Source organism: Ischnura elegans, chromosome 3 (assembly GCF_921293095.1).
Source record: "Ischnura elegans chromosome 3, ioIscEleg1.1, whole genome shotgun sequence".
Classification (NCBI taxonomy): domain Eukaryota; kingdom Metazoa; phylum Arthropoda; class Insecta; order Odonata; family Coenagrionidae; genus Ischnura; species Ischnura elegans.
The window spans coordinates 105,463,601-105,476,259 of NC_060248.1; the positions used below are offsets into that span (position 1 = coordinate 105,463,601).

At 38.0% G+C, this 12,659-nt stretch overlaps 1 protein-coding gene across 4 annotated transcripts in view; it reads right to left on the minus strand.

Moving 5' to 3' along the window:
- LOC124156310 (influenza virus NS1A-binding protein homolog A-like) overlaps window positions 1-12,659 on the minus strand; it is a 156,919-nt gene that overhangs the window by 2,767 nt on the left and 141,493 nt on the right. For 3 of the 4 annotated variants that reach the window (XM_046530782.1, XM_046530784.1, XM_046530781.1), the window contains exons 2-12: window positions 11,827-11,993; window positions 11,471-11,658; window positions 11,067-11,265; window positions 9,924-10,112; window positions 9,699-9,836; window positions 9,189-9,321; window positions 8,660-9,097; window positions 5,702-5,947; window positions 2,843-2,968; window positions 1,594-1,767; window positions 1,340-1,510 (exon numbers count right to left, since the gene is read on the minus strand). In XM_046530782.1, the coding sequence (XP_046386738.1) occupies window positions 1,340-1,510; window positions 1,594-1,767; window positions 2,843-2,968; window positions 5,702-5,947; window positions 8,660-9,097; window positions 9,189-9,321; window positions 9,699-9,836; window positions 9,924-10,112; window positions 11,067-11,265; window positions 11,471-11,658; window positions 11,827-11,993 (2,169 nt within the window). Of the gene's footprint in view, window positions 1-1,339; window positions 1,511-1,593; window positions 1,768-2,842; window positions 2,969-5,701; window positions 5,948-8,659; window positions 9,098-9,188; window positions 9,322-9,698; window positions 9,837-9,923; window positions 10,113-11,066; window positions 11,266-11,470; window positions 11,659-11,826; window positions 11,994-12,251; window positions 12,399-12,659 lie in introns of those variants that run through there. The other variant, XM_046530783.1, reaches the window with a different exon arrangement.

The following is a 12,659-nucleotide window of genomic DNA, read 5'->3' on the forward strand; positions in this document are numbered from 1 at the left end:
CACAAGTTACTACAAATTAACGGATGATGTTGTCAGAAGTTTGGGGAGTTTCATTATTGATCCTGATGCCATGCCAACTATATATGCAGTGTGTTAACTGTGCTCCAACCATATTTCACGTGGCCCTTCAAAATAAACATCGACCACTACTGTTTTCAGTGAATGTCTGTTCATGGTAATATTTCTGCCAAAAATAGAATAGCAGGGTTCCCACTCTAACTACATTATAAAATTCACGGTTTTTTCCAGGTTTTCATGGTCTAAATGTCATCAAATTCACGGTTTATAGATACGGCATTTTAGGCAGAAATATTGATCACGTAACAATCATCAGCCGCATGTTAACTAAAAATGTAACAAACGCAACAAATTCCTTGAATGCAGCAATGACAGTGCTATATCTCATGATGGCACCTATCGTTAGCAAAATTCATGTCCGGCTAAAAGGGTGTGAGTGTGAAAGCAGGGTGGCAGGGAAGTGAAGAAATGCCTGATTTTTTGCCAGGGTTAATGTCTTCCAATCGCAGGCTTCAGGTCAATGTGCTGTCATCGCACACGGACCAATTAATAGATAGTTGCGCTTTCTTATCCACGTGTGCAGGTAAATGCGTGGACAGTCTGCAAGTGACTCGACCTTGAAACATGATCGTAACATCCTTTTTTCTTTTAATCTGTCTATCGTAAATCTAAAATCAATTTTGAGAGATTTATAAGGTTTTGTGACGAAATTCACGGCTATTTCCAGGTTTTTTCACGGTAGACGAAATTCACGGCTTATTCACGGTTTTAAGGTTTTCACGGTTGAGTGGGAACCGTGGAATAGATTGGACCCAGATAGGGTAAAAATGTTGAATTTTTAAAATCAAAACCTGGATAAAGAACCAGTAGCTGATGGATGTAATGTGACTTATTGTTCGATCATGCATTCTTTAACAAACGTGTTACATACTTCAACTTTCTTTCTTGGCAAATAAAATTATGGAGAAGATCTTAAGTTTTTTTTTTACAGAGCTTTCCTACTTATTTACATTTTAGGTGAAATTATTTTCATTCACTTCTTGTGGTTGTTCATTTAAATTTGCCATTAATTCAGATAATAAGAGTTCATCCTTGGAACCAAGTATAGAGAATCGAGAACTGAAAAAATTTAAAATCAGACTCAGTTTCATGAAAAGGATATCTAATTTTTATTCACCACAGAGGTCAGTCCTGGGCTTGAAAATACCCCCCTCATCAAATGAGTTATAGGGAAAACTGTTATCTTTTTAGCAGCTTCGGCAGAGGTATGCTGTCAGTCTACCATTTAAGACATCAGAAGGGATTAATACATCTTAGTTACCTGAAAAGCCACCGACAGCATAGAGACGATCACCAATAACCGCAACTCCAACATTGGCACGTGGCGTTGTCATGTTAGGTCCCGGGGTCCATGTCTGCTTGACAGGATCAAAAATTTCAGTCGAACACAGGGATTGGGTGCCATTTGAGCCACCAACAACATACAATTTGCCTGTTGAACAACAAAAAAAATATTATAACGACATCTATTCACACAAAGTGCTTTGTGGTGACAGGAAATGCATTAAAACTCACCTTTGAAGATGGCAACACCACACCCTCTCCTAGCAGTGATCATTCCTTTAGTGAAGCTCCAAGTATCAGTCGTGGGGTCATACACCTCAACCGAGTTGAGGCAATTCCAGGCATCACAGCCACCTGCTGCATACACACGCCCATCCATCGAACAAACTCCTGCCTGGTAGCGCCCTAGAATCACCAATTTTAATTCACATTATTTCTACATGAACTAAACATAGAACCTAGAAAAATACATTTAAAATGGTACAGAAGAACATAAAGCACTCTCAAGATATTTAATATAAGAAAATGATTATGAGGTATGTTGGTGACAATGTAATAGCAAAAGTCTTGGCTCACAATCTAATAACTATTATTAAGAATGTGTAGCTCCTTCCATGTTCACAATGACATTCACAGGGCAACTACTCAAATATCTAACTAAAATCCACAAAATTTTCAAGACTGTTTCATAGCATGAACTTAACAGAATATTCATATTTACAGATGATTATAAAAATACTAAATAGTTTTATTCTAACCACAAATCAAATAATGTAAAATTGTGCAATTAATGACTTTTAGCTTTCCTCAACAATGATCAGATTCACCTATTGGGAAAAATACGCTCAAATATTGAAGATAAACTGAGCATAATGGGATTAGAATCTATCTCCAGGTTTTATAGAGGAGTGGCATTCAAATGAATGCAGCATGAGTTTACATCAAATAATGTATCAACCCACCCACCATTAGCAAGGCATAGGACAACCGATCCATTATCACCACATCACTATTGATTATGCTACTGTCTTTCATACTTGAGCATCTCATTAATTATAAATGCATAATTTCATAACAATCAGAAAATTCCCATGAACTACAGAGCCAACAATTTAATTGCTTACATGAAACATATTTTTATTATAAATTCACACTAATGCAGTGGTGGCCCTCACAACAAAACTGTCTTCTGTGCCACTGAGATTTGTTCACTTTTAACACCCTATGGAGGGACCAAATTATGACCACCAGCAATACACCTTTTGGTTAAATTATCATAACAGAAAAGGAGCTGCTAAGGAAGCAGGAGAAAAGGATGCCTTAAAAGGCAAGCAACTTGCTGTAAGACTTAAGAACACTTTTCAACAAATTAACAAATGGAATGCAATTCTGACACTTTAATTCCCTAGATTTAAATAAAGTAATCTGTTTTCAAAACTGGAGTAGCTTAATATATGAGCAAGAAATAAGCTTCACTCACCTATTTGCAAAGGTGCCAACCTGTTCCACTGTTTGAGCACTGGGTCAAAAGCCTCACACTGCTTAATGCCCACTTGACCATTCCAGCCACCAATGCAGTATATCTTCCCTCCAAGCTCACAGACTCCTGCAAAAATACAAGAAAAGGGAAAGGGACAGGAGGCCATAGTTAGATATAGTAGCCAGTAAAGATATTTCCTAGATTCACCATATTACTCACAAGAGGAAACTATAGGAAAAAACAAGGAAGTGGGACATAAAACAGCCATTCTGCACACCTTATGCTAATGGAAGACCACTTGAAATCAAACAATTTGTGCTTCCTAAAAACCAATGAAGACCCTTTCTTGTCTATAACATCACCATAAATGAACTGATTTTTTAAACTGGTTTAACAGGAACATTCCGCTCATTTGCAGCAATGAGAAACATATCATTTGATGGAGTAAATCTTTTCTCAGAAAGGGAAGACAAAAATGGGTCAAAACATTAGTTTTTTAACATAGCAAATAATTAAGTTCATGCACGTGAGAAAGGAAGGGCCCATTAATGTTCTTTCAATATAAATTATGACGTAATAATTAAACCCATGCAGCAGTTTCCCAACATCCTGAAAACTTGCGTCAACTAACAAGCTCCAATGACCTTGCTAGAATGCCTCAAACCCAACAACTCTTGCATATGGTACAATAGAGGTGGGTCCTCACAGACTATTCCAAAATATTAATGGGGAAAGATGGAGATCGATCGTGAAGGCTGCCATTGCAGGATCTCTGTCTGCCATCAGCCAGGAGGGCAGCCAAAGGCCTTTATCAAGGGCTTCTGTAATTGACACAAGATAAAACTAAACTAAAATAAAACAATAGAAGAGTATGCCATAGTAGGAGACTGCTTTGGGTCCAAACTACTACAACAAACCAAAAAAATGCCCCTAGTCATTTTAAATAGTTCTTAGCATATGGTTAAAAGCATTTCACCATACTCACCAAGTCAGGAGATAGTAATTCTGGATATTTTGTGTTTATATCGAGAGAGTCCTAGAAATAAAAATCCCTCGTCTCTTGTGTGGGAAATGCCAGAGTGCAACCCTGAGCCACCTGTATTCATGAGATGAGCAGTAAATTTGCCACATGATAAATCAAGCTACTGAAATTTTTTCCTCAAATTCATGCAGCGAATGAAAATTCAGAATAGACAAAGACACTAGCTGGCAGGAGCCCCAGGAGCCCAGTGGCCACACTCTGCATTACCATTGCATTCTTTTTGTGTGTATGCATGTGTGTGGCAATGTGTGCGATGATGTCATTTTCTTCCCAGGTGGGACAGTGTGTCTGCCCACCATAACTCCTTCAATCTCCACCACAACACGTCACAGCTGAAAACAAAATAAGACAAAACTTTAAATGCTTGATAGGGTTATGCATCCATTCTACACACACAAATTCACCACAGGCATACTTTTCCCAAACATGCCACGACGAGACTGGTCCCTGCCAATTCTAGATGGAATCCCTCTTTCTCATGTACAGCATATCCTCGATATAAAGCACCTCTAAAAGTGTACTAACTCAAACTCAAAATTTGAATGAGGGCGGAGGTAATAAATTCTGAAAATTAAATAACAAAAGCCGAAATGAGGAATAAAATAAAATTAATATGGAGCGATACATAGAGAAAACCTACAGAATTTAGCTGGAATGAATCCTGTTGATCTCCAGTGAATCAGAGCCAACTGAGGAACCCAAAAAAGCCCTGGAATACAGGACCTGGTCCAGCGCATTTCCTCCTCGACGCCTGGTAGTTAAGTCCAGGTGTTGCAGTGCCCATCCTTGAGATTCAATTTTAGAGGTAAAAGGCACACAGGCGGAAAGAGCGATACCATTAAGTGACTTGGGAGAGTAAATTATGCATGTACGCATGCAATAAGAAAAAAGAAGGACATCGAACAGTCCTTACAAACAACAAGGGAAAAACAAAACTGACATCAGTGCTTTGTCTAAAGCTCACTGTAATGCCAAATATGAGCAAATTTATTACATAATTTTGGTTAACCATTTCTAATGAAAGTAAAATTCATCAATTTGATGAATGAACGTCTTTCAGCCAAATAAAGCATTATGTCGAGGATATCCCACATTCATTCCCATTCTTTCTATCCTTAGCATTATTACCAAAGGCTGCCACAGTTGCTACTGAAAATACGATTTCAAGTGTCTAGATTCCTCACAATAGGCTGCAAAGGTGACTTCCCGATCAGCCAGTCCTAAAATGTGACTACCAATTGGTTAATGACTGTAGGAGATAAGTTTAAACATTGGAGATATTCCCTAATATTACAGACAAAAAATCATTCATAAAGCTACTCTGACGGAGTATGCCTTTTAAATTAACTAACAATGAACCGCAAATGAATTGATAGGTCTGCCAAAGATCATGAAATAAGCACTAAAGTAGGAGACTATATACCTCCCATATTGTCGTTGATAATGTCGTGCTTGAAGGCAGCTACAACATATCAGGGAAATCATTCTGAAATATCGCATATTACACCACATAAATACGAAGTCCTAGACATTGCCACGCTGAAAAACAATAGAAAAATATTGGCTGTCACTTGATAACAAGGCCTAGAATATAATCTCCTCTACGAAATATTTTAACTTAAATCAATAAACTTCTCCCACAAATTAAATTAGCATATCAACGTAAAATACCTTTGCTGGTTATTTAACCAGGTAAATATTTGATCATCCCATCAACCAAAATTAACAGGAGTTGGGCAAGCAATTAAAGGCTGAAAATAAAGTAAATTTTAACACCAAGTACAAAGATACCCAGCATGTCAAAAATTCACACTGACCAGCATTGGATCTAGCTAAGGCCATAGAAGGCAATCGTCCCCAGCGACCATCCTTGGGGTTATACACCTCAGCTGTGTCCAATTCTGTGGTGCCATTGCTGCCACCAACTGCGTACAGAAGGTCTCCAGCCACAGCTACTGCAAACCGCCCCCTGGCTTCCCTCATGGGAGGAAGGGGAGACCATGTGTTCTGCATGGGATCATACACTTCAACACAACGAAGGCACTCCCCACGGTCATATCCTCCTGAAATTTCAAAAATAATGACAGATAAATTAAAACTATGTCAAGAAAATTGAAATCATTATTCTGTTTTACATCAACAGAATAATTTCTTTGATTGCAAATGGAAGATAAAGGGATTTATGAAGAGACTTATCTTAGACAGTAATTGCAATCAAAGATTTAAAAGACTATTCTTTTGAAGTTATACATACATTAGATTCCACTTCACATATTATAAAAACTATACTTCAAAATAAAGGTTATGCATTCCAATTAAAGAAGTACGACTAGGTATTTGGCACTGTCATACTATAGACCTACGAGTTGGATCATCTGGGCCATCTAAGACCAACGGGAAGCACTATTTCATGAGCTCCTTCAGTTGAGGCAGTGGGATGAGTAGCTCCAGAGAGATTATTCCCAATTAATATAATTTATTGTTTTTCGAATATTTACTACGAAAATCTATGATCTATCGAAACAATAACACACTTTTATGCTTCTAATTTTAGCTAGGCAACGAAAAAGAAATTCGTTTTTACACCATACTGAAAAACAAAAGATGCATGATAAATGAATATGGACAAAATTCATGAAATGTTTACATTCTATAGTAAATCAATAATGCGAAGAACCTTGTTAGGCTCTCGCATATAATAGCCTTTTTGAGCTCTTCACTAAAAACGATATTCTCCGTGGCGTTGTACACATCGAAATGCTGTATTTCTCCTAATATAGTCCCCCTCTAAATATAATCCCCCCTAATTTTGAGGCTTCAGTTTCGGGAAAAAAATTAAAAAATGCATTTGAATGTAGTCCCCCTTTTTGCCATGCCCATTTTCGGAAAAAAAGGGGGGCCTATATTCTGATAAATACGGTATTTATAAAATTTATCTACCACCTGGTTTTATCAATATTAAAATACATGTGTCTTTTGTCTCACTGGTTGCACAATGAAGCCAATTAAGTATAAAAAAATGGTTTTTCTGAATTCCAAATTCTATATGTTGACAAAATTATTGAAGATATAACATTAACAAGTGAGAGTACCTATGGTGATACCCATTCCTTCCGAGGTGAGTGCATAAATACTTAAAAAACCTGTGAAAAAGAAAATCCGCATGCAAGGGATATTCACGCTACACCTATGAATGTGAATTATAATAAATGAGCAACCACAGCAGATCAAGTCAAAATATTACGTTCCACAACCGTAAAAGTGAACACAAATCTCATTCAAAAGCCAGTATCTGTCGTAGATCTAAATCCAAATGTTAAAGGAGTAATATAAAGGCATCAGAAGGATGCAAAATTAATTTCCTATGCAAATTAATAAATGTATCAAAAAATATTGACAAAATCTTCTGGCATTTTCAATAAATCAATAAAACTTATCGAAGTTAACCCAATCACCTTAAGTAGACAAAAGCCATCATATTTGTTTTGTCAAGAGTCCCTCCAGTATGACACCTCACTTTATCTATCAGGTATCGAATGTCTTCACCAATTGCTGAATTTACAACAAAGGTGAAGAGCATACCTGCATGATCAATTGCCAGCCGAGTGCCCTCAACATTAAAATATCAAACTTTTGAGGCACATGTAAAGGGAAAACATTTTTTTCCGTAAAGCTTGTGTCATTATATTTGTTGACCAGTGATGATGATGAAAGCTTATGTATATAGGGGCCAAAAAAGGGATCACACCTAAATGTGTTATCTTACAAATGGAAAGCTGTAACTGAAGAACCATCCACTGAAGTAAGGATCAAGCGTACGTTGCTAAGTTTCATCCAGGATGAGGATAGAGCCCTATTCCCCAAGATGGTAATATTGATACCAGTACAGAACGCACTCAATCGCTTTCCTTCCAGAAGCATTGCAGTTAGCAAAGTTTCACCAAAACCCACACTCACTCCACAAGGCAACTACGAGTTGGTGATAAAGAGAAAAACATGAACATTCAATGCTCTCTTTCACAAATGCATATTTCAGAATTGTTTCGACTGGTAGAAGCATCACTGAGAGTCAGGTGGCTGGCACCTAAAGCAGGATGGAATGTAAGAGATAACAGGCTGTCGGTCTTATTTCTCACATTGGAAGTACAGAATTTTCTCCAGGTATGAGGGAAAACCGAAAACTACTTAGAAATTCTTACCCCCTGCCAGTAGAGTCGCCAGGAATATGATCGCATATTGAAAACATTCCAGAGCAAAGGGGAGTCCTCCCCAGGAAATTTAGGGATTTTTGATGTAGAAAACATGATTTTTAAGACTCAAAAACAGTAATTTTGTACGAGTATTTATTAAATTCGGCAAAAAAGGCTCAAGGGGGAGCTTGTAACCTGGGAACCCCCCTCTGGGCCCCCGTGGCTAAGCCAGTGTCCCTTGTCTCTTGTCAGACAGAGTTGAGGTTGGATGACAAATGTACAGGTGATTACTTGGCTAAGAAGGCAAGTACTAGGCAAACATGTGCACATAGGAACCTTCTTAACTAAGGTGGTCCTGGGGATGGGCTGCACTGATCATGGGTCCCGGATGACAAGAAAAACTGATTTTGCACCTGCTTGCAGGTCTCAAGTATGCACAGTACTGGCATAGTAAACTGAATTTGAACCCTGGCACCCCAGTCTGGAGCCATAAATTCAACACTGTGGGCAACCATCTAATTGCAATTCGGGTATTTCTTAGCATAAACTACAATAGACATGTTATTGAAAAGAGCAGACACTTACCACAGACAAGGAGGGATCCACAGAGACTTGCACATCCAACAGCACACTTAACAGAAGCCATGTGAGGGAGAGCACAGTACAGATCTGGCAATTGTCCTTGTCCTCCATCGACACTCTCTCCATTTCTTTCATTCACAGTCTTCCTTTTTCTCCTCCTCTGTTTCCTGCCCTCGCCTTCCTCTTCCTCATCTCCACCCTCCCGGCAAGATTCAGCACTTCTAGATTCTTCTCCATCCGTCACACCATTCCCGTTAGGTACAGAGACCACTTCCTCTTCTTCCTCCCCCTCCTCACCTTCCTCCTCTTCTTCCCTGATAGTAGTAGGGGAAGAATCCATGGCAGATGTTGGAGACGGACTTGAAGGCTGATTCAGCCGCAGAAGAACAGACATTGTGGTGAGGAAGCCATCTATGGCAGCGAGTGCAAGGAAGCTGTGTTCTGCAAAGTAATTGTGATTGTTAGCAAAAATAAAAGAGGGTGTTCAGCTAATCAATTTCTTTGCTCAATCTCAATTCACTCAAACTCTTACCATGAACTTTCACAGATGCAATTAGCTTCCATTCAGCCTCGGCTGGAGCCTCTATCCTTTCATCTCCACTTATCTCTCTTGAATACATAATAACTCGAGGTTTTGCAGGGTGCAGGGGTCCCTTTCGGCGATTCTATAAAAAAAGTAATACATGTCTCAACAATAATGAACTGTAACTATTGATATGAGCTAGAAACTCATGTTTCCAGGATTAGTGATACACTTCATCCAACTCAAAAAAATCTTACCACTTTAAAAGTAACCACAAAGCAAAAATTCCTCATTTATGGCTTGTATACTAAGTCAGAATGTGCAGTCTTATGAGGTAAAATTTTTTGCATGGTAATATAAGGAATTATACGAATATGAAGCATTATACAAATGTCATTCGGCAAAGGTAAATTTCATCCTAATAAATTAATCAAATAAATAATTCTCGAAAACTGTGGTAAGCATGCTTAATAACTCAAAGTACAGTACACAATACTTAGCACTAAAGTGAAATCATACCTTGGCATTTATTTGAGATTTCTTCTTTATAGATAGCTTTTTATAATCTTGAACTAATTCTGTGTCACTCACATCACCAGTGGGTAGCTCAGTGCAGTCTTGCAAGGAATTGTCCATGGCTAAATACAGCAAGTGTGTCTAAAAGACGAAAGAGATATTATTAATAATTCGGTTTCTTAAATAATGTTATAAGCACAAGAAAACCTCTCATAATGACATTCTCACCTTGTCAGTGAGGGCTTCCATTCTAGTAGGAGGCTCTTCATCTTCCCAATGTTGCCGGACCCAGTCTAAAACGAGGCGGCAGAGGGAATCACTGCCAACCAAAGACATTTCCTCTCTTGTCTGATGCAGAACTTCGATACGGGCACACGGAAGGGTAGAGATTGCAGGTGATTTGTAAATTTGAGAAAACTGAAAAAAAGTCAAAATATTAACACCACTTCACATATGTCAGCATTTGCAAAGAAATGGGAGTGCAATGAGGAAGGCCTGAAGATCGTCAACAGATGACAGAATCCAAATTAGTCATAATCACACAATGCAATGGGCGTCCCCATATGAAAATATTTATCAAACCTGTAAGCTTATATACCTTATGCCATACTTGCAACACACAGGACAAATATGATCATAATACAAGGTTGACTTCAAACAACTGTCGCACATTGCATGTACATATAGTTCTTTATAATAAACGATTCTTGTCTTTTCATGAGTAACAATGAAACTCTCGAATAATGCAAAATATCTAGTAATGAAATAAAAACAAAATAAATTCTAAGAGGCATCAAATTACCATTCCCAGAGTGACTTTCCTTTTGCATTTGATATTGCGGAGTTTCTGCATATCCAATTGCATACAAAAACAAAATAAATTACACCATATTTACTCCACAATCAAGTTTCGACGAACAAACGATTCGGAAGCCAATAAAAACTCAACTTTAAATTAGAAACATGAATACACTTCGGGTCTCATAATGGGTCAAAAATAGTTTGCAAGAGGGGCTTATTTAGGCCTTGACTCCAACATAAGAATTAATCGATTCCAAGAGAATTAGTGACCCAGAAAAACGTTTGCATCGATACAAAGGAAGTTCCCCGGAAATAATAAAAAAAAAACAACACCGACACATTTAAAATACAAGGCACAACACTAAAACGGCATCATGGGAAATATTGACGAAACTCTGCACTGCAGCTATCTGTTGGATTCCATGAGGCCAAAGAAAAAAAAACTAGGGACGAGACTACCATTTAAGTTTTAAGGTGGAATTACCTCAGTGAAAATTACCTAATGAGACAGGTAAAAAAATTCCTCAAATGCAATTCAATGAAAATCCGACAGAAATTAATGAAACCTACCTCTTTCGCGATAAAAGCATCCACCTTCGATACCAAATTGTGGTTGCGGCTGATTCCAGGCAAGGATCGAATCTCAATACAATTCCTTACATCAAGAGCACGGATTAAATGCTGACTGCACTCTTGAACGACCATATCCATTTTAAGTTGCCGAGCAGCTAGGTACACACTCCTCACCAAATGATCTGGCACCTCTAACCTATTTGTCAATAAGAAAAATAGCCATAAATTAGCATAAAAATCATTATAGAGAATAGGAAATTAATGTAGCACAGGCCAAAAAGGACTTCTCTCGTTCCATACACCACTATCGCAATTATTTGACTATACTTACCCGATCCCTAGCACTAAAAATACTTGTAAATGGTAAAGTATGAAGGTACAGCATTATGAACTTAACTCACCTCGCAGTATACGCATAATCAATTAGTTTTTCGAAGGCATTTTTATCAAATATCCCATTCAGCTTATATGTTATGACATTTTCTCGAGCATTCCCTTTAGATTCGTCGTCGGCAGAAAATAATTCAAACAAGTAAGGGCTGACACTTGCCAGTACAGCTCTATGGGAATGTATTTCGGTACTTCCCACCTGGTGGACAAAAAAATGATTCACAGTCACCACACAGTGGCAATACTCCACAACACGAAAATAGGACTTTAATATCCTTTTTAAACAATTATAGAAGTTTTAGATAGCATAATTCGTCGATTGCCGCACTGCTAACTAAAACAACAAGATCGATAGTAGTGTACTCACATGTAGGACTACATCACAGAAGTGTCTATTTTTCCTCATCATGTTCAGGGCCTGGAGGGTTCTGCCGAGATGCTTCTCATCTTCAAACACTAAATCATTGACTGATCCTTGTTCAGATTGATGCTGTTCAACCATCGTGGAGTGGCCCTTCGAGTTGATGGATAACTCTGAAAGAGCAAACACCATAATTACGATTAATTTGCGCTCATTTTCAAAGGACTTTCTTCAGCTTTGGTGAATCAACCTCAAACTAATATCACGGGTAAAATCATTTGCCAAGCACTTAAACAAGAGTAACACAGTGGAATATCACTTCACAACATTTTTCCGAGCACGAACACAATTGAACGTAAGAAACCCAAGTTATACAGCAAAAAAGCGAGAGCCGGTAACCTTCAAATAATGGTAAATTATGAAATAATTACCATCATTTTCAGTAGGATACATGCTGGCGACGAATTATATATTACTTTCAAAGTTAATCATGAACTTCCAATGCGCAAATCACTATTCCTGAACAAGTACTGCCAGCCTGCAACCATGCTCCTTCGGCGTTTTGCGGGCTAAGGCTGTTCCAAGAAGCGGCTGCCCCCCTAACCCAGTATTCAGGCTGTTCCGCACCTTACGCCGAAATCGGTAAATGTTATAAGTAATTTTTAGGGAGTGTTTATACAAGTATATGAGTAATTATAATTAATTTAGTAGCAAATACCATTATGTATCCTTAACATTTTAATGTTTTCATATGTATGACTTCCACTCGCGAAGCTACGTGTGTGCCAAGAGTTTTTCTTCAAACAAAACCAAATAGAACGACTGAAACTGATTCCATA